Source organism: Alosa alosa, chromosome 3 (assembly GCF_017589495.1).
Source record: "Alosa alosa isolate M-15738 ecotype Scorff River chromosome 3, AALO_Geno_1.1, whole genome shotgun sequence".
Taxonomy (NCBI): domain Eukaryota; kingdom Metazoa; phylum Chordata; class Actinopteri; order Clupeiformes; family Clupeidae; genus Alosa; species Alosa alosa.
In genome coordinates, this window is record NC_063191.1 from 23,980,944 (window position 1) to 24,002,442 (window position 21,499).

The window sequence follows — 21,499 nt, forward strand, 5'->3', positions numbered from 1 at the left end:
TGTAGGCCTAACCTACATAGGGATATCTGAGTTACCCAAGTATGTTTATTTAGCCTAGGCATAGCCTAACTTTGACAGGTACATGAAGGCCTAGGCTACAACCAAGGTAGAAATTTTACAGCGGCCACGTCGTTGCCCCTTGCGTTGGCCGTGATGCCCCTTTGAAAATCAGAGGTTTACAGGCCACTGTGGTCTTGGTGCCCCCATCTTTCAATATTTTGGTTTGTGTCCGACTAATAGCGTATTTTATTAGACTATGGCCTGTCAAAATAATCTTAGCATTCACAGCGCAAATTAATTTAGTCTTTTATGCAGTGGAGAAAGTGACAGAGCACGGCAAGAAAGAAAGTGCGTCCAAATTCACCCATTCTTCTCAGTTTAACTAGGCTACTGGTAATTTCACATGAAAGAGCTTTTTCTCAGCTTTTAAACTATGTTAGCCGATAATTTCTGCGGTGAACGGTTCGCGTGGCCTACTGGTTAGCGCTAGGACTTGTAACCGGAGGGTTGCCGGTTCGAACCCCGACCAGTAGGCCACGGCTGAAGTGCCCTTGAGCAAGGCACCTAACCCCTCACTGCTCCCCGAGCGCCGCTGTTGGTGCAGGCAGCTCACTGCGCCAGGATTAGTGTGTGCTTCACCTCACTGTGTGTTCACTGTGTGCAGTGTTTCACTAATTCAGGGATTGGGATAAATGCAGACCAAATTTCCCTCACGGGATCAAAAGAGTATATATACTTATACTATCCTTAAATAGGCCTATGATTAAATTGAATCATAAATTCTAGGTTCTGCGCCTACTCCCTACCCATTCATCTCAGTGGAATACTTCACGAACCCTTCTTTCAACACATGACAAACCATATATCAAAATAAACAGACCTTACCGATAACAAAGCCGTAAAGTCCCACGTAGTTAGCCGTTCCAGAGTAATCCGGTTTTGAATTTGCAGCAAATTTCACATGCCTCAAATTTGGGCTTTAAGTTTCACAATGTGTTCAAATTTTTCTACATGATTTCATAACAGACCAGATACAAAATAAATGTTTCAAATATCGCCTATATATCGGTAAATATTAAAATCAGAGGATATACAGCTGACTAAGAGTTTGTGAAACTTAATGATCACAAAATGCTAAGCATGCATCTAGGCCAGGGGTTGGCAAACTGCGGCCCGCCAAGCACTTTCATCCGACCCACTGAGCATTTCATTTGGTTATCAGGCTGCTTTCGCTATTTTTTTTTTCCCTTTGCGATATAGAGCGGCGTTGGTTAGCTTTACTGCAAACTGCTTTTCACTCTCCTTAGAGAACGTTTACAATGTCAATGTCAAAACATCATGTTAAACTAAGTTAACTCTTAGTTATCTCCTTTGCAGCAGATCTAACGTGAACATGCGATCCATTTAATAGGGAACGCGTCTGCACTCACGAGAGGGAGAGAGCCGCAGGTTCCAGCTGGCTTGTCATTGTTGATCATTGATATCTCCTTCTTATAAGAAACTTTTAAAAGGAAATCATGAACGCAGCAGTAGTTCCCACTACTGACCATTTACAAAGTGTTGTACGGCCCGCCGGCCAATTTTCAAAACCCAGTGTGGCCCTTGAGCCAAAACGTTTGCCCACCCCTGATCTAGGCTATTTGAGTTTCTTAAAGCTGAGCTGTGCTTAAATTGTTCAATACATGATTTCATAACAGGCCAAATATAAAATAATAATAAATATAGCCTAGATATCTGTAAATATTAGATGATCAGATGATTTACAGTTCTATATAATATGTCATGTTTCATGTTTTTGTAATGTTTCATACAGTGATGCAGGTCTACTGCTGTGAATTGGCTAAATACAAATTTGATTTGATTTTTATAGCCTACTACTGTATAGTTAACTTTGGCCTTGGTGCTCTGACATGTGGCCTTTGTGCCCCCCACCAAACATGGCTAACTGATGGCCAAGTGGCCTTGCCCCTAAAATGGTGAAATTCCAAGCCTGCCTACAACCATAGCCATTGATATAGCCTAGGCATTGAAATAATGTTATAATTCTACATTGATTCTGTAATTGATTAAGTGATTATATGATAATATGTTGGGAGAGAAAAAACAAGATGATTTTCTTATTAAATATTTATTGTATGAATGCAATTCAAACTTTTAACCATGTGACTCATCTATGGCTAATAGCCTATTATAGTCATGGAATTATGCAATCGTTAATTTATGAAACTATTTAATGATAGCTGTACAAGAATAGTCTCTGTTAAGAAGATACATTAGCCTAACCTAGGCCTACTTATGAAACAGTAGGTTTGTTAGGATGTTGGGTAGAAAGCTGACAATCAACAAAAACAAGACTTCATAAAAAGGCAAACAAAACAAGTTAAACATTTTCTCTCTAAGCACTTTTCTTTCCAATAAAACTAGCTCAAAGTGCTTACAAAGCCTATTAAACGAGCATTTTTGATATGTCATACATTTATATAGTTTAAGAACAGACAAAACAATGAGCCCTCACTTTATTCTACATCCTAGCTTTCAAATATAATGAGATAGTGAAGTACATATTATCCCATGTTTGTATTATGTTCTGTAACTTTTGCTTTCATTTAAGCCAAGTAGGCTATTTGTGGTAAAGTAGCCTATATTTCATACACTGGCATTCACAAGGCTCTGATTTATCTGATAGTGTGTTTTTGAAGTAAGGCAGTCTGCTGTATCTTTTTACATTTTTGTTTGAATTGGTTCTTCCTCATCATCATGTTGGACAGAGTCTTTTCCATTCATTTCTAATTTCTCATTTTTCTCTGAAGACAGTCCCTCCTTTTCTTTAAATTCAGCCTCGATTGCTACTGGATCAATGTAGGTGTAGAAATTGGCCATGATGGAGAAGATTACACAGACGGCAACCAGGAGTGACGCGAAGAGTAAGTACTCAGCCCACTGTCAGAAAAACACAAAATGAAGGTTAGAGAGAAATTGATCAATCTCCATAGATGTGATGAGGATAAAGTTAGCAGTCACCAATTAATAAACTGTGGTTGACCATGAGTCCTGTACCTGTTTGTCTAACTTTGCCAGCTGAGCCACGATTAGAACAATAAAGTTGCCCACAGCTGTAGTAAGCAGCCAACCTGCCTGAAGAACTGCCTTCATGTTGCTTGGTGCCTGAGAGAAAGTGCACAATTTTATGAAGTACATACATTGTCACTGTTATTGTTTCCCGTCTGAAAGCCCTGCATTGATTCAACGGAGGACCATTTGCACAAGGATATTAGACTAGATTCAACACAAATCCACAGATCTCGGTAGATTTATGTTTTTGCAATCAGCGGTGCAAGCCTGAAATAGGCTATAGTCTATACAGGGATATTGTTGGCACCTACCTGTGAATAAGAGAACTCTAAACCCGTCACAGAGAAGACTACCTCTCCTGCAGTGATGAGGAAGTATTGTGGAATCTGGAGAGCCATGTGAACACTGTTGGGTTGAATCTCCTCAACCTCCACAATGTTGCCACACTGGATAGAACAGACAAGCGATCTGTTAGTCTGAACACAAAAATGACAGATGTAGGCAATTGTTTTTAGTCTTAGTATAGACAAGATCTTACATTTTCCCATGTGAATGTGCTGGGAATGATGACAGAATAAGCACCTCCAAATCCAAGCTTTTTGGTGAACTCACACTGCTGTCCAATATTAGGCCCACTGATTGTGAATACGCGCCTTGATATAAAAAGAGTAAAAATTATTCAAGGAATAATAATTTCACTCTGTGAGAGAGGTCTAATTCAGGAGATCTGATTTAGCAGTAAGGCCGAACTCACGTTCCATGTGCCATCAGGAAGTAGTTTGAAGCTATCATTGTGCTTATTGCTCCATAGTCTGCCCCGCTAGCAGACACATTCACTGCTGTGTTCAAACCATTGATAAATCTGGGCAAAACAGAAGCACAATGGTAAAGGGCCTGGAAAATTTGAATTGGTTTATTTTCAAAAGACTAACATTACTGCATATCTGACCTTAATGCATTGTTTCCTTGCTCGGGTTTGGCAGTCAAATCATAAACCTGCAGCAGAGATCAAAGTGGTATCAAATATATCACTTCTTAGTGGTAATAATGATTAATAGTTAATGGTGCATATTTGTAATGGTGCAATATATTAACCACTCACCAACATCATATTGTTTCCAGGACCGATAACTAAAGTCTGTCTCATTCCCTTTGTTACATTGTATGGAACTGGTCCAGGTGTAGTAGTGTTCAGTGAGACAGATATAGTGTCACTGTCAAATGTTATATACTGCTCATTTGCCTAAAATATGATTTAGGGAGTTGGATTTAGTGGGATTACACCAATATGTTGAGAATAACTTTTCAAATGTATCATCACATTTAGATTTTGCATGTCAGACAATATATTCTCGAGCACTCATGTGAAACCAACTCCTTCTTTATACTCTACCTGGTTCGGTCCAATTGGAAATGGCTCGTTAGGTGGAATAGTTACCATCAGACCATTACTTTGCATGTTTAGCACCCGAACTTGGGTCTGAGAGCTTGAGGGGAGGACAGGCAAGGTTTTCTGTTGAAATAAAGCAACATTATAAGTTCATATAGTACATTTAGAACTAGTGTATTTCAATGACAGAGGTTTGGGCATGTTTAGCATACTTTGTGTGAGTGCACTTACATCAATCTCAAGCTGAACCATAGAAGCAGAAACAAAGGCCATTGCTGCAAAAAACATGCCCACTGTCATTCTTCTCAGGGGCCTGTGGGACAAATACATGGTCATTACTTTTTTTGTCAAGACAACACAAAGAAATGTCAGCTGTATCAATCCTGATTTTTTTTATTACTTTTACACACAGTAGCTGTTTAAAAGAACACTCACGAGAAGTTCAGTCCACATTTCTCAATAAGTGGGTATACAATCCGGTCAGTTATTGGAACCAAAGTGAGAATCAAGATGGGGTTTAAAGTCTGTGAAATAAAATGCAACTTGTATGAAAATCTTAGCAGTAGATGATGTGAATATTAAACAACACTGAATAAGGGACATCAAGCAGAATCCTTTTTCTTTTGTTCAGTATTTGGTTAAAGTGATGGCACATACCTGCATTTGATCAGGCTGCAAAATCAAAAATCCCTGTATAGAGACAAAAGAGTGGTGAGGAGTGGTGAGACAAAAGTGATGGTGAAATGTTTAAGGAAACAATGTCGCTTGGGATGTTGAAAATGGTAACTTACAAAGTCCCCATTCATGGTGGTGGCTTGCAGAGTCCAGCGAGAACCCTGTAGATATTAATGTTTCTGTTTTAGTGGCATTCTCACATGCACTGCATACAATCACTTTAGATGTAACTCACCAGAAACCTACAAAACCATTTTTCATGTCCTCTTTGGGTCATTACATTTCTGGTGAGGGGCACTGAGTTTCTGCATGAGAAAGTTTCTGGTGTACACCAGATTTGTTTTCTTCTTCTTGCATATGTCCCTTTAGGGGCTTCGTATCATTATACAGTTCTTTACTAAATATTTAGTTTGAGAAAGGTATGAAATGATCCAAGTTACCTTTTGGTCAAACAGGGTCCAGAACATGGGGAGCGGCAAATAGAGGAACAGGACCTTCAGCACCATCTTTATCTGCACAATCAGAAGTTTCTGCAGGGCCAGGGAGAGAGAGGCGTCGTGTTCAGTGCACTGGTCCCATTGTAATATCTGATTTGAGATGTGTGCGCTGAGAAAATCATACATACATCATATTTTTCATTGGCCCAGTCTAGCCAGTGTTCTCTTTTTTGATACTGTTTGCTTCGGTGCCTGTAACGGTTCTTGATGGCAAACTGTAGCAACAGGTAGAAGAAAGTTATTCTGTTAAGTGTTGAAGAGATACTGCAAGCCTCACTGTTAACATATATTTCAATACTACTGAGCATAATCATAAACACATACAGTCAACTTAATAAAATACACTTATACTTACACCAATGCATTTACACACATCCAGCATGATGTTTCCTTTTGGAGCGGTTTTGACATACATACCACTTCCCATTATGAAAACAACTGACAACAGAAATCAACGCCATTAGAGTTTATTCACAAAAATGTATAATACAAGTGATGGGGTGGTACTGAATTGAATCTATGCTCTTCAGTAGGACTGAGAGAATATAACCCACCTAATGCGACCACCATGAGAGCAGCAGGGACACCAAAGGCAAGGGGGTAGCACTTCTGTTGACTGTGAATGCCGCACTCTTGACCTGTGTGGGTGGGGGGACACATTGAGTCAGGCAGTCCCTCACCCCTCGCAATGTTAAAGAAGTACACAATTATGTTAGCAGACACAGAGAGACAGACAGAGAGAGAGAGAGACGGAACTGATTCTACTAAACAATGCACAGTACAATTTTTGATTAAGACAATACTACATGTGTCGTATCGGGAGATGCTCCAGCTATGAGAGAGGATATAGTGAAGTGAAGGACTCAGTTTGACATTTGGCTCCCCACTTGCCTCTAAGAATTGGGGTGACGATGGTGGAGAGAAGGCTTCCAGCATTGATGCACAAGTAGAACACGGAAAAGAAAGTTCCTCGTTGCCTTGTCTGATGAGTGAAATGAAGGAAACATTAAATGACAAATGTCTTGCAACTCATTTCCGGCTCTATGTAAAAATGTGTCCACTGTGAGAGACAGGTGCCGGCTCCTGACCTGGTGGTCCTCAAACTGGTCTCCTCCAAAGGCAGATACACATGGTTTGATCCCACCTGTTCCCAGAGCAATGAGCACCAGGCCAATCATGGAGAGGACCCTGTGACAGAGAGCACATCACAGCTATGAGGCTGAGGGGAGGCTGGGTAAAATGACTCTTCTCCTAGGCTGCCAGTGAGCCAATGGATGTTATATAAGTAGCAGAAGTGTGAAATATTAGAAAAGCACTTTTCCTACACAACATTCTTCAAATATTTATTAAGAAGGTATTCAAAAGGTGAGGTACCAAATGCTACTCACACATGAAGAGACATGTTGTTTGGTGTGCCATCTTTATCTGTGTCAGTGATGTCATGAATGGCACTTACAGCCATCACAACCTGCCCAATTGCATAGACTATTGACAGGTATATGATTGTCCTGTGGGGAGACAAGAATTTGAGATGCTGAAGAGGCAAGAGTGAAGGATTTTTTGAGAGGAAAGAGGTGTTAAAGACCAAGACTCACTTGAACTTTCCAAGCCACGAGTCAGCCACAATGGCCCCAAGGATTGGTGTCAGGTAGCAACAGGCCACAAAGACATGGTAGATGGAGGTGGCCAGATCATCATCCCAAAGCAAGAAGTACTTGAAGTACAACACGAGCACAGCTGGAGATATGTGAGGGAGAGATATTGGGGTCAACTACTAAACAATACTGTTGTTCCACGCTGCAACAACAAAGGCATATGCAGCACATGCCATGGCTTACCTCGCATTCCATAGTAGGAGAATCTCTCACAGAACTCGTTGACCACAATGAAGAATATGCTGAGTGGATAGCCACAGCACTCCACCTTCTGGTGGAAGAAAATAATTGTTAGAGAACAAAAAGGTGTGACTTGAGCAAAATATGTCTCTGCGCGCACTACGCAATCGACTTCTTCTGCACACAGATGTCACTCACTGGATTGTGTTTTTCATAACATAACCAGAAGCATCCTACCCTATGCCTCATTGCAATGAGATGCGTAAAGTCAAGCATACGTCCATGTAATCTGGCATTTGCATTAAAAATGAAGTGAAAAACTTTCTCAACAGTTCTGCTGAAATGTGGTCAACTGTTTCTATTGTGATGTGTAAGGCGGTAGTTGCATTATGCTTGAAGAAGATTATCACAAAGTGCTGGATGGTGCAGAGAGTGAAACAAGTTGTACAAGGTTGCAACTGTCACTACGAAACCCCAGACTAGCTTGGGAAGCAATGGAGGCTTTTTGGAGGCTTTATGACATGGACTTCCAGCACTCAAGCCTAAGGTCACCACATCACTGGTTGAGTACTGTAAGGCAAACTGCCATCAGATCATACAACAGTAGGAACATATTTCATGGTTCACTCTCTTGAATTCTAACAGGTGAATCCAAGGTGTGCTATCTGCCTAAATACACAGGTAAAAATCAGGTGGCAAATCAGAGGTAAGAGTCATCTGTGGGCTGTTTTCCATAATTTAAGTGAGGCCGTATACTGTCATATTCTGTCTAATTCATTGATTTTCTTTCCATATTTTCTTATAATTTTTTTTACTATCATATGACCTGCCTATATATCACATATCAACACTGCCTTTTTATTCTTAGTGTTACGTTAGACTGATTTTATTGTCTTTTTGTCTTCTCTGTGTTATGATACACTGATTTTTTCCCTCCATACTACTAGTCAAAACTTTGGCATCCCCCAAGTTAAGAAAAGTGATATTTCCATACATCAAATATCGATGCAGCAATTTTAATCTGTAACACAATAAAGTACTACACCACATACATTAGGGCTGAAAGATTAATCGATTTCTAATTTAAATCGTAATTTGAACTAATGCTATTAACAAATCGCGAAGGCCACAAATAATTGTACTGCTGACAACTCGGATACGTTGGGAGTATTTTGCTTCTTCCTGAGGCAACATAATGAACATGTGCCAACATTTTAAAAAGCCCCAATAAGCAACAGTATAATGAATGCACAGCAAAAATAAGCAAGTAGAAATAGGGCTGGTCTTGCCCAAGAAGTAATTCAGAGTCATTTTAAATGTATAGTGAATACTGAAGAGATCCTTGAAAATTATGTTAGAAATCAAATTGCAGTTGCAATAATTGTTTGAAATATTGCAATTAGATATTTTCCCCAAATCGCTTGACCCTAACATACAGTAAAGAGTATATACATACGCATAAACATACACCTATCGGCAGGATATCTTCAGATGCATGATGCATTCTGAGAAATATAGATTAAATGAATTATAAATTCCAGTCTGCTACCATGTCAGACTCATTTTAATAAGTACATAATGATGCTGCAAGTTAAACAAATACTTTTTTTTCTATATTCAATGGGATATCACCCAACAATGTGTCCATATAGGCTAACTTTGTATTTGGATAATACTGAGCATGAGAATACCTTACTCTGGAAGTATTCTTAATATGTCAAATGTGTGCTCACACTAATGGAATTGATAAAGGGCTTACTGAAGATTAAAATAAGAAACCAAAAATCATACAAGAAAAGTACAATATCTAAGGGCTATGGCAGACAGAACTTACCTTTGTCTTTGCCTTTTGATCATTATCCTTCTCCCCCTTTTCTGTTGGATTAATAATGTGCCACTATTAATGTCGAATAAGTATGGTAGGGCAATGATCAAACTGATGAGCAGATTTGCTTTTCTTTTTTGTATGATCTTTTCTCACCTGTCATGATTGCAGAGATGTGCTACACCCTTCTTGCCCTGCTATATCCTTGCAGATTCCTTGTTGAAAGACTGGATTGACTAGTATGAGTATATGTGTAAGGTCTCTTATTAGACACCTGGTGGAGGTGGGTGGACTGTGTCCTGTTTTATGGTGTCTTGTGTGGAGACACGAGGGGAGGACAGTGGGAGGACAATGCATGCATGGCTGGACTGTTTCAGGAGGAGGTAAAACATACCTGAATTTTACATTTAATTTGTTCCATCACTGGAGATGAATTGAAAAGTAACTCGTAAAGAAACAAAGAACGTACACATTTGACTATTTTCACAATATAGATGTCATGCAATCAGGAAAATTATGAAAAAAGTGACAACGTGGAAGAGTGTTCAGAGAGAACTGAATGGCTTTTATTTAAAAGAGAAGTATTAGGGGGACATTTCTGTTTAAATACAGCAGAACAGGGACATTCTGTTAAATAAAAATAAAAAAACCATTCCTTCCCAAATATAAAACGATTTCATTAAACACTTAAAAGGAACACTAAAATGGTAAAAGCTTCATATTACATCCACAGTAGGCTCCGTCACTGGTTTCACGCTTCATCACTTTGGCAAGAAGAATGAAGATAATCTTTACAGTGTATGAAATAAACACAGCAAGAGTTCTTGCAAATATTGCACTCCTTTTGTATGTACAATAATAGACAGCTTGGAATATACTTATGCCATGGCTTCCAACAGTTAAGATTCTCAGTCTAAGACACTGAAGTGACTGACTGCTCCAGGGTTCAAAGAGCAATCTGTGCGACACAATGCTACTTTGTAAAAATACAACACAAGTGAATGAAGAGATATCAGGTTCTGTGCCACAAGTAAAATAGAACTAGAGTATGGAAATTTGAGTACTGTACATATAAAATAATCGTAAATAAACAATACAGATGAATAAAATAATATTAAATTGACTAAAAGGTTGGCTGAGTAATTCATGCATGTGTGTGTGTGTGTGTGTGTGTGTGTGTGTGTGTGTGTGTGTGTGTGTGTGTGTGTGTGTGTGTGTACATGTATTTTTTTAACATTTAAGAATCCCTAATGGGATGTCTCCACAGGAAACACTAGTGAACAAACCCAGACCAAGTCCAGAAGTGTCAGCCCAAGCCTGTGCACCTCTGAAGCACTATGGCCATCCTCTGCCATCACCCTCTCTCATGAAGCCCAACGCCTCCTAGCCACACACATGAATGTTTATGGACAACAGACCATAGACTCAACAATGGCCCCATGTAGTGTTTTGTCAAAGAAGCAACGAGCAGGCCTCTCACAAGTCATGAACCCCAACTGAAGGCTGAGCCTGTGCAAGGGATACTGTTGCAAATGGCAGTTGGCAGATTCCGCATCTGTGATGGAGAACTCAGAAGGGAGAGAGAGCTGAAGAGAGGTGGACAGGTGTTCCCACTGGCCAGGTATGATGGGCAGGCGCACGGAGGAGAGGACCCCCCACACCACGGAGGAGGAGCTGGGAATGCCCTGGATGGTGGCGCTGTTGGGCGTGCCGCTGATGGCGTTGAAAATGTGCAGCGAGTCGGGAAGAACGCTCTTCATGCCCTCTTCCACCGGGCTGATCTGCAGAGGACCGAGAGAAGAACACGCATGAGCTCTCAGACAACAGCACAGCCAACAGCACATCAGTATTCAATAAGTTCCAGAGCCATAGCATGGTGGATTAGCCTACCATCCGATCTGCTTGTGGTAGCACAAAAAGGACAAAAAGAAGAACAGGGCTGTTATTTCAGCACCATATATAAAGCAGACCATGCTGTTGCTTATGGTGATAAAGTGATGGTGTGGATTACAATAGAACCAATGAGAGCACTGTCACAACTGAGGGGCATGCATGTGTACTTCTATCACAGCATGCAAAAAGCTTTTTATCAAGTGCGTTCATATGTTGTGGGGATGGTAGGATGTAAAGACTGGGCATGCAGGCCTGCTGTGATTGGACAGGTGGCCCATTCTTACTGGCTCGTGCATGATGGCAGACAGCTCTCTGGCCAGGTCCCTGTAGTTGGCCTTCATCTCGTCATGGTACTCCTGCTGGTCCTCTTTGATCAGGCGCTCGTTGATGCCCAGACCGTACCCACAGGCCTCCACAAATTGCCTGAAAAGTGAAAAAAAGGGTTACAGCAGGGGATGTAAGAGAATTACAGGAATTGTGTGTGTGTGTGTGTGTGTGTGTGTGTGTGATCATCTTACCTGAACACTTCTTTGAGTAGCTTCACCTTGTTGTCAGGATACTTTTTGGTGCTGGCGTCATCCAAGAAAGCCCTGGCATAAGCGAGCGGTCCTGCGTTTACCTGGGGGTGTGACAAAACCTTCAGAGTGAGCAATGGAATATGCTGAGTCATATTTTCAATCGCATATAAACTATCAGAGGACATTTAATTGAAGAACCCCTTGCTTTTATTTGATATGCATCAACCAAGTTGTACACTGTGCAAATGTAAAAATGTTCCACAAGGTTTTGCATTGGTATGCAGAGATTGTATCCACATGTGGTAAACATGTGTGACTGAGCGTGTGTGTGAACTTGTGTATGGACATGTATGTGGTGCAGCAGTTTGAGTGAGTGTTTCTTACATGTGTTTGGGGGTGTGTGAATGTTTTTATGTATGTGTGTGTGTGTGTGTGTGTGTGTGCCTTTGAGCACGTCTCTGCACCTGGACACTGATGCTGCCCTGCAGCTTGAGCTGGAGGCGGATCATGTCCACCTCGCTGGCGGAGCACAGCTGCCTCAGCTCGGCCACCTTCCTGCTCATCTCGTCGATGGCCACCTCGATGGGGTTCAGGTCTGTGTGGTGTTGGTACATGACGGCAATGCGCTTCTTCACGTAGGGGAAACAGTGCGTGGCTGCAGGGGCGCACACAGCAGAGAACAAAAGGATGCAAACAACGTCTGATGCAAAGCACTGCAACCACGTTCATTATCCATTTACAAACACGTGCGGATGTTAGTGATAACTGAAGATTTTCACATAATTGAAATCTGCCTAATCATCGAGTTCCATCCTTTGAGGTTCAGCATTATCAGGTAATGAAGATAAGAGGTCCCAAAGTACAGCCTTTACGTCGTATAATAATAAAACTTGTTCAGCGGGGATTTGGAAGGACCCCTGATAAACAGCTGACATGCTCAAAACATAATCTGTGTTTTTCACAGGAAAGAGACTAAGAGTAGAGACACACAGAGTGACGAGAGATGAGGTGAGAGGAAAACAGAGCAATCTAGAAAAACTGGACATGCTAGCCTCAATAACCTACTGCATGTGATGTGTGGATTGGGATGCCAGCCAGATGTATATAGAGATAATATTGTAAAATCAAAGGCAATCTGTAATTGTTTTCATACATTACAGACATTTAACTCGACCAGAAACCTAAAGAATTTAAAGAATTCTATTTTACATACATTGTGTTCTGCTAAATTCTAGAATTTCAGAATCTCTCTCTGTTGAAACTGCTTTTGGGGGGGACGAGGTTGGGGGCTGGCTGGGTTACGTACTGGTCAGGATGGTCCTCCTTTTGCACTGCTCCTCAACTCCGCCCTGCCGTTTGCCCGACACGGTAAAGGGCATCTCAAAGACGAAGCGGCGGATGTTGTGGCTCTTCTCAAAGTCTGTCCTCCTGTCCACTAGTTCCTTCTCCTCCAGATAAGGCGTCACGTGAGTCACCTGGATGTAGGCATACTTGGAGTCCAAGTCTTTAGGGTTTATCTGGAACAAAGCGTGATAGGGGAACATTTATACTCATAAATAGAAACAACAACACATGCACCTCAGATATCTTAAGAACTTTTGATTTGCAGTTATGAGGGAAGAAAACATTCTCTCACCCTGCCAGAGTCTTGAATCATCTTCACATTCTCTGAGCCAAACTTGTCTGAGTAGAGTTTGAGGAGCCTCTGGGAGATCTCAGACAGAGGGGTGAGTTTGGGTTCCTTGTAGATATACTCCTTCCCATCCTCATCCTCAAAGAACCCCTGGGGGAGGCCAAGAAATCAGTCACGGAGTGCCATTCATCATAGACAAATAACTAAATCAAAAACCACTAGATGAGAGTAATAGACTGTAAATGAGAGAGATTTTGTAAAGGTGGCTTCAGAATTGTGATGAACCTTGCAAACTCAAAAAATGATCATCAACATTCCCTTACATTCCTTATGAAAACAACCAGAGGTTTTGCTTGTGATAACAGAATGACGTTTCCTTGGAAAACCTTATTTCCAAAAGATAAAACCAAGGGTGTACAAGGCGTAGTTGTGGTGACCTATCTCTATCTCTTTTCAGACTGCCTCTGTATCTTAGGTGGTCAAGCTCAAGGCTCATCAAATAAAAACACTGAATGTAGGAGCATGTGTACAGTGAAATGAATAAGAGGATTTATAAGTAAATTAATGAATATCTTTTCTCAAAGGAAACCCTGAAGCATAGTGATGCATTTCATCCGGGTCATCAATTTACTATTTATTTTCCGTACAGTTTATCAACTACACAATGCTCTAATGAAGTGGATTAGCTAGATGACCACAATGAAACCACTCTGAGGTACAATGACAACAGTCTGTAAAACTCCAATGTAAGCAGTAATGAACTAGCACAACCAACAGGGCTATCACACTCCTACAGCGCTAATGGGGGATGAGCACGGCATCCAAATCAGCTCCATTTACCTCACTCCCAGTGTCAGTAAACTGGTACTGCTACAGGGTCACAGGGTGATAGAAAACAAGACCAGAGTTATTCCAACACTCCCCGAAAAACAACATCTCAACAGCACTCTAACAGAACGATGCCAATGGGTCAATGATGTTAACGCACTACTTGAGCTAGTTACAATCCACTCACTAGTTCTTTTCAGTAAAACCACAAAACCACAACAAAGGTGAAAGCAAAAGGTGAGCAAAAGTTGAGTTGATTAGTGATAAGAAAAGCCAATTGTGTATTAGAGGGCTCACTCCAGTGCTTCCAACACTACCACCACATGCAAAACAAGCCACAAAGCAAAATGGACTGAGGAGCAGATTAACGGAGAGCAGCGCTGTGCCATGGCAGAAGCGTGGTGATGGGTTATTGACAACACGGCACACCACACTCAGACGACGGCACAGCCCAGGGCAACTTACCGCCGCCTTCACAGAGGATGCAAAGCAGAGAGAAACCCATTAAAATACTAAACCAGGGAGAAAGGCCTGGCGTACACACCATGCTCATGACCATGCTGTGGCCCCAGGGATAAATACCCAGGGCAGTTCTCATGCTGAAATCAATCAATTACTTCATTGCTATCCAACTTTATCATTTAATTGATCAGTTGATCAGTTACTGAAAGCCTGCACCTTTTGTGGAAATGTGAAAATCATTTTGGGCTAAATAAAATCGAACAACCTTGAAACCAAGAGCACTTTGGATGAAGTGTTCTCTGTTATCAACTGACTACATGACCTCTGAATCATCCCTCTTTTCATAACTCCCAACTCCACTAACTCGACAGGCCCTGGTCCTCTGTCTCACCTGGCCAAAGAACGCCACTCTGAAGTAGGTGCCCAGCAGCCGTTTGCCAGTGTGCATGACCTCCGTCACTTTGCTGTAGGCCCGGTGCAGCGTGTCATACAGATGAGCCAGTTTCTACAAAGACCAAAGAGACAAAGGTTGAGTCAAGAACACAATACTCACAATACTCCCACTGGGGCATCACGTCGGCCCCAGACCCACCCTCATCATCCAGGCAGCCTACTAACACGGCTGTATCTTTGAGAGTGCTGCCTGGGGAAGAAAGAGCGTGTTCTGTGTGTTACCTCAAAGTCCCGGCGCTTCTCATAGATGGGGATGATGAGTTTGTAGACATCGGAGATGAGCTCGTAACGCTCAGCCTTCCACAGACCGTCCGCACACTCCTCCAGGAGCTCCATCAACACGTCCTGCGGAGCCAGAGCAGCACTGGACATCACGCCACAGCTCAGTCCAACACTTCATATCACACAACCCAACTACATCAAATCATATATAGCAGGGGTTTTCAACCAGTGGTCCATGAGGACATTGCTAGTGGATTCAGTAATGTAGTTTCAATGTGGGAATCAGTATTTTTATTCAGTGGTGCTCCTGGGGTTGCGTAATTAGTCAGAATGGGGTCCCTGGTTCACAATCAGTTGAAAACCCCTGCTATATAGGATGGCTATGTAATCAGAGTATGTTTGGACCTAACTTGCGCTGCACAACACCTGATGCTTTGCATAACCATGTAAACCCAAAGCACTTGTCATTATGAGGCATACACTGACTATTGATGTCTTTCATATAGTTGTGCAGGGATGAACACGATTACTGTTTATTATATAGCACCACTGGGGCCGTTCTATTCCTCCTAATAATAATACATTCTACATAAACACATATCCTACTGTGGAGTAACATGAGATGTTTAATTCAGTATACAGTATGCACTGATCTCTGAGTGGTCTTTCTAGCTCAGCGTTCAGAGGATATTGAGTTTGATATAGCCGTACATATCTGATTCTCTGATGATAAAAAAAATGACTCAAGATAGCATCGTGGCTATATACGATAACACAGCTGGAAGGCCAATTGGGATTCATGTCTGTTTGAGATAAGCTCTAGAGATAAGAAGCAACTCCTCAATTACTCAAGCTCCAGTATTACTTCACAAAGCTGAAGGTTCCCCTGCCCACAGAGCACGCAGAGCATGGCGTGTGAGGTGCAGCCTGCTGAGGGGGAACAGAGGACGCCGTGCGTGTGGCTCACCTCGTTGAAATGCACGTCCTGCATCCCCACGTCCTCCATCATGGAGGCCTCCTCATCAATGTTGGGCGTGACCACCCTGAAGGCTGAACATCCCTGCTTGAACATTCCTGAGCCACACATACACACACAAATGCTTTTTTAAAAATTATCTTGTCATATGCAGTCTTTTCTTCTTAAATTATTTGTGCTAGTCAACATCATTAGTTTCATATCTGTAAATGAATGTGCTTGTGCACAGCAGTGGCGGTTAAAGGTCAATGCTCACTTTACGACAGAGAGGCTCACTATTAGTGATCACTCAGTGGCTGTCTGATCATTACATAACACCTGGCCCAGGACCAGTCCTGTCATTCTTATCAGATGTTCATAGAGAGAATGCAACTAGTCCTTGAACCTCATGCACCACACACAAAAGAATGTCAAAATGCTGTCTTTATAATGCCACAACTATGCAGGCATCTTTGCATGTCGTACAAACAAGTAGCTCATTTAAGAAGATAACATAAAATATAATCCTAGCACCATGCCTTAGTGAACATTATTTATAGATATTCGTGAGACAAAAATAGTCAGTGTGATTTCATAAGTCACGATTGAATATATAATGTGTCATGCAAAGTCATTCATTTGCATACTGAGTGGCATGACATGCTGATAACTGAAGCCCTGCATCACTCTATCAGCCCCCTGAGAGAGACATGAGCACCCCTAGTGGTCACACTCACCTTTCCTCCTCAGGTACTCCGACACCAGAGCTGCGACGTGCACATAACACATGGCTGCCTGCAACGCACAAGCACACTATTCAGCACTACGTTCAAATCAATAGCTGCTCAAAGGCCTCATAAACCAAATGCACTGTATTCTGCAGACGGTAATGCTTTTATATATTGTTAAATATAATCTTATAATCTATTTTTAGATGGACTACAGTAAAGAACATTTGCTTTCAGGAAGAAACTTGTACATGCCTATTGCAAAAGTGATGAGTGAACATGGATGAAGGAGTGTAAAATGAAAGTATACTACACAATGTGTACTGTGTACAATGAATCTAAATGTATGCCAATCCATGCCATGAGAAATGTATTTAATTTACTGTGGACCTGCAGCAATGGTACTGAAACAGAGTTAGTGCACTGTAGGAGAACCACTATAGTAGATGACGAGGAGTAGGGGGTGGACAGCGGTGATCACCTCTGAGAGGTCACCGTTCTTCACGTGTATGCGGGCCATGCTGTCCAGCCAGGTCTTGCGCAGCTCTGGGGTGCTGGCGTAGGACTTGGCCAGGCTGTACTGCAGGTCCACCAGCATCTCCGGGTCACGCTCGTGCTCCTTCATCTGAGCCGTGGCCATCAGCACCGTGCGGATCCGCTTGGTCAGGTCCTTCACGTCCGACGGGAACGCTGTGTTCTGCGGACACAGGTCAATCACACCCCCCCACGGTAGACAATTAGACAATGAGTCTAATAAGAGACTCCTTAACTTAACACTAAAAACTACTGGGTTGTAAATGGTATGTATGCTCAGTCACTGACTTTGATTGTCTTGTCGCTGTTGGCACAGTTGTTGATGATGGAGAGAGACTGCTGGAAACGAGTCCCACCGATCCCAATGACATCAGCGATTAACTGGCTGACGGCAATGACCACCTGAATGAAGGCAGCAGCAAAGCAAAAACATCAGTCAGCAAAATTACAGAGCCGTCCCCACGAGACACAAAGGCTCAGTGAGCAGTTTTCTTGTGGTTCTTCACCAGATGCTTTAATTCAGGGGAATTGCACATCATGGGCTCACCTGCAGGTGTGTGCGGACGAAGGACTTGCGGCCCGTGTAGTCAAAGTTGCTCTTCATGAGGAAGTAGAGCAGGTGGGCGGCGTCGCTGCGGATGGAGCTCAGTTTGGAGTTGCAGCACTTCAGGATCTCATAGCAGAAGGCGGCGCACATGTCTGCACGCCCCTCGAAAAACGTGCAAGGGAACTAAGAGCAGAACGGTTATGGTGGTTAGGATGGTGGGCTTTTATAGAAGCCACTACTCACCCAATGCTCTCTCACACAGACAGACAGACAGACAGACAGACAGACACACACACACACACACACACACACACACTCATTCCTTGCTTACTTTGTAGATGAAGGTCCTGAGGGAGGTGAAGACCTGCTTAAGGGCTGTCTCTGATTGGTTAATTTGCAGGAAACAGAGGTGGACCTGGAAGACCTTCTTCATTAGGGGGTTGTGCCCATGGTCTGCACAGAGCTGAGTCTAGGAGAACAATTAGAGAAATGCTGTTAGGTTTACCTGTGACTAAAAGGCCTGTTTACTTGACACTGCACCATTTAACAGCTGATGGGCACCACTATCTCTCCCAGCCGTTCATTGACAAAAACCCAATGCCTCGGTCTCCTCCCAGCAGCGGGCTGCTCACCTTGAAGCCCATGATGAAGATGCTGAGGGTGTCCAACACGGTCAGGCACACCTCTGTGGCCATGTTGGCCTCCAGCAGCGACTGGTTCAGCACATCGGCGTCCGAGTGGCTGTAGGCTGGAGGAGAGAGACAAAGGACAATGCTGTAGCAAGTTCCCACCACACTGACCAACAGTTCCGCTGTTACAGCTCACCAGCCACAAGAGCCGGTGTCATTAGTACAGTCCAGAGGCCAAAAATAGTACATAGTAAGATGAAATGATAACTTAGAGGAAATAAAAGAGTTTTATGGTTTCTTTTTAACAGTTCCTGAATATTGTAGGATGTTACGCGAGGAACAGAAATGAAAAGAGATGGACTAATTCAAGGGGTCATTCCCAGGGAAAGGAAATGGGCATGCTCTTAATGCAATCCAAATGAATGGCTGAGGAGCTAAGAGTAGTCTGCAAGCTGACTGGCAACCTGATACACTCTTACCATGGTCTACAGAAATTCCAAGAATACTTGAAATCTTTCTTACACTGAAAACACAGAGAGATGGACTTTGTTAAGAGAATGCTGTGGCCCATTTTGTTTTTCCATAGACACAAAGGCATCTTCTGGAACAGCAGCCATTGTGAGTATATGTGTAGGACTACTAGGTCCTGCATGGGTATGACTAGATCCTCACTGGACACTGCTTTTGCTTTTGCACCGGTCTTTTGTGTCTAGCTGATGTTAAGCAACACTAAATCTGACCTTGTGGTCACATGGGGAAAGTGTTTGAGGTGTGAAGAATGATGTTGGTGCTGAGGAAGAGGAGTAGGGTGATGAAGATGGCCATGGGCATGTGAATGGCGGCCAGAGAAGGGAGGTGCGGTCGGCGCCGCGGTGACGAGGTGGGCACTTACTGTGGTTAAAAGTGTATGAGTTATCCAGGCTGCTGAGCTGCTGTAAGCGGGCATGCATCATTCCCGCCCTGTTACGGGACACAGGCAGAGTCTGAGACTTCCGCTCATGTGCTATGGGTCCCGCCCCTTCCTGGTGCCTAATGAGGAAACGGGACACCGTTAGAAGGGTGGCCAACTACCCGCATGGCCTGGGTTAGTCAAGCAGTCTACGGAGCCGCAATCAGATCACGAGTCCTTTGGGGGTCTTTTACCAAACAGGGTACAACTGGACAGGCATCACGCAGCCCAGGAGTAATCAAAAGACTAGCAAAGAAGTGATGTCCAAGAAAGTCTTAATGCAAAAAATCTTACATTGAAATGCATCCTTTTTTTAAAATCTAAACAATAGTATCCATTGACGTGTGCACTTCTGTGGTTTTAATGTGCATGCAGCTATCTACAGTGATTAGCATTAGGGCTACAACACATAGAGCAACAGCAGAGCACCCAGCATGCAGGCAAAATGTGTGTGATACACTAGTCAGCTCTGAGCTGTGCGGTTCATGCAACATGGGATGATGTTAGAACAATGACCAAGAGAGAAGCAAACGCATGCAACACAGTCAGTCTTACCCAAGCAGGAGAGGGCGGGAGTCGAGTGCTTTTTAAATACTATTAGACTTGCCAGCGTTTGAGTAAATAAGAGGAAGAGAGAGAGAGTGGCGGCGGGTTAGTGAGAGCGGTCACCCCGAGCACACTGTGTGTCTACACTGGAGTGATCCAGAAACAGTGTGTGTGTGTCTGCGCTGTCTGCTCTGCATCTGAACATGAGGCAGTGGCAGAGGTGTGGAAAGCTGCAGTTCCATGGGTACCACATTTACATGAAACACGACAGGAGGACCAGTACTAGGGGATATCAGGGGCTTTACTCCACATACTGTACTATAAATACACTTCACATAGAGATAAGCTTAAATACTTTAAACTTCAGTTTACCTCAAACACAATTTCTCTGTTTTCAGAACACAACCATTCTGCACATACTGCATATTATATGTACCAACATGAACATCCCTCATCAAAGGCATTAAAAGGGCTTTTTGCATGCAGGCAGGTTTGTGGAACACACATAAATACTATTGTCAACTGAAGTAGGAAACTGTCATTTAGAAACATTACCTCGCAATGTATCTTTTCCCCATATATTTGAACTGATGAAGGCATACTCTGAAATCAAGCATAAAACACAAAGCTGGTGAGGATATGGACTTGTAACCCCAGGGCATATTTTTGCAGCAAATCTTTTCATACATGTAATGACAACTTCAACAAGATCCAGAACTTACTCAATGAGTGTGAAGAAATCCATCAGATCACCAGAGGAAGCCTTATTCCAGTACGTGAACAAAGCATCTGCAATGGGAAATGATTAAATCAATGCACTCTAAAAGGCCACTTTACACCAGAACCAATGGAAGCGTTTTTTCAGTCGCCTGTCTGACATCAGTCTATTGTTTGAGATTCCATTAGAATCAATGTAGCAATTTAGACCGGCAGCGCTTTACACACAATTACAGCTGACCAGAGCGTAGTGTGTGATTTGCACACATAGGAAAACGCATGGATAAACACATGGTCACGTCATGTCTGAGACAGAGGCCGTGTAAATTGATTGATTTACATTTTGCTCTTGGTGGTGTACGCTTGTATGGATAACATCCTTACTATTCCATTATTCTTGTTCAGTGTGATGTGTGTGCGATGTGTCGGTGGTGGAGTCTCACCCTCGGACATGCTCTTGAGGACGTGCAGGAAGCACATGAGGAGGCTCTTGATCTCAGCCTGATCCAGTTTGTCACAGCGCAGCATGGAGCTGCCCAGGGCTGAGGCCGGCTGGTTCTGAAAGCAGTCGGGAGAGATGTCAGGACCTCA

The 21,499-nt window shown here is 42.7% G+C and overlaps 2 protein-coding genes across 19 annotated transcripts in view; both read right to left on the reverse strand.

Moving 5' to 3' along the window:
• Positions 1-2,112: 2,112 nt before the first annotated feature.
• slc15a1a (solute carrier family 15 member 1a) lies at positions 2,113-9,526 on the reverse strand. Its single transcript, XM_048238947.1, has 23 exons — positions 9,451-9,526; positions 9,304-9,344; positions 7,473-7,560; positions 7,230-7,371; positions 7,023-7,142; positions 6,723-6,822; positions 6,526-6,616; positions 6,189-6,272; positions 5,990-6,072; positions 5,763-5,849; positions 5,578-5,667; positions 5,254-5,298; positions 5,120-5,152; positions 4,898-4,986; positions 4,694-4,775; positions 4,466-4,585; positions 4,175-4,315; positions 4,022-4,068; positions 3,827-3,934; positions 3,611-3,725; positions 3,384-3,518; positions 3,058-3,165; positions 2,113-2,940 (listed from the first exon to the last, which is right to left on the reverse strand). Exons 1-23 carry the CDS (start codon positions 9,455-9,457, stop codon positions 2,722-2,724), a joined length of 2,175 nt encoding a protein of 724 aa, XP_048094904.1. The 5' UTR covers positions 9,458-9,526; the 3' UTR covers positions 2,113-2,721.
• Positions 9,527-9,838: 312 nt separating this feature from the next.
• The window catches only part of zmp:0000001200 (dedicator of cytokinesis protein 9), a 77,818-nt gene continuing 66,157 nt past the window's right edge, over positions 9,839-21,499 (reverse strand). For 7 of the 18 annotated variants that reach the window (XM_048238651.1, XM_048238650.1, XM_048238649.1 and 4 more), the window contains 21 exons: positions 21,352-21,466; positions 20,914-20,980; positions 20,747-20,794; positions 19,589-19,725; positions 18,700-18,815; positions 18,399-18,536; positions 18,068-18,250; positions 17,809-17,922; positions 17,468-17,683; positions 16,996-17,053; positions 16,271-16,377; positions 15,304-15,426; positions 15,020-15,133; positions 14,632-14,637; positions 14,179-14,208; positions 13,342-13,488; positions 13,012-13,222; positions 12,170-12,360; positions 11,706-11,806; positions 11,472-11,610; positions 9,839-11,075 (listed from right to left, as the gene is read on the reverse strand). In XM_048238651.1, coding sequence (XP_048094608.1) covers positions 10,698-11,075; positions 11,472-11,610; positions 11,706-11,806; positions 12,170-12,360; positions 13,012-13,222; positions 13,342-13,488; positions 14,179-14,208; positions 14,632-14,637; positions 15,020-15,133; positions 15,304-15,426; positions 16,271-16,377; positions 16,996-17,053; positions 17,468-17,683; positions 17,809-17,922; positions 18,068-18,250; positions 18,399-18,536; positions 18,700-18,815; positions 19,589-19,725; positions 20,747-20,794; positions 20,914-20,980; positions 21,352-21,466 — 2,739 coding nt within the window. In that variant the 3' untranslated portion in view covers positions 9,839-10,697. Of the gene's footprint in view, positions 11,076-11,184; positions 11,196-11,471; positions 11,611-11,705; positions 11,807-12,169; positions 12,361-13,011; positions 13,223-13,341; positions 13,489-14,178; positions 14,209-14,631; positions 14,638-15,019; positions 15,134-15,303; positions 15,427-16,270; positions 16,378-16,995; positions 17,054-17,467; positions 17,684-17,808; positions 17,923-18,067; positions 18,251-18,398; positions 18,537-18,699; positions 18,816-19,175; positions 19,220-19,588; positions 19,726-20,746; positions 20,795-20,913; positions 20,981-21,351; positions 21,467-21,499 lie in introns of all 18 variants that reach the window. The other 11 variants (XM_048238661.1, XM_048238654.1, XM_048238647.1 and 8 more) reach the window with 5 other exon arrangements.

Excerpts from the sequence above, each read along its gene's own strand:
- slc15a1a (XM_048238947.1), bottom strand. Across the intron at positions 7,372-7,472 it reads CTCCTACTATGGAATGCGAG|CTGTGCTCGTGTTGTACTTC; the intron begins GTAAGCCATGGC and ends ACATATCTCCAG. Across the intron at positions 2,941-3,057 it reads TGGCAAAGTTAGACAAACAG|TGGGCTGAGTACTTACTCTT; the intron begins GTACAGGACTCA and ends TTTTTCTGACAG.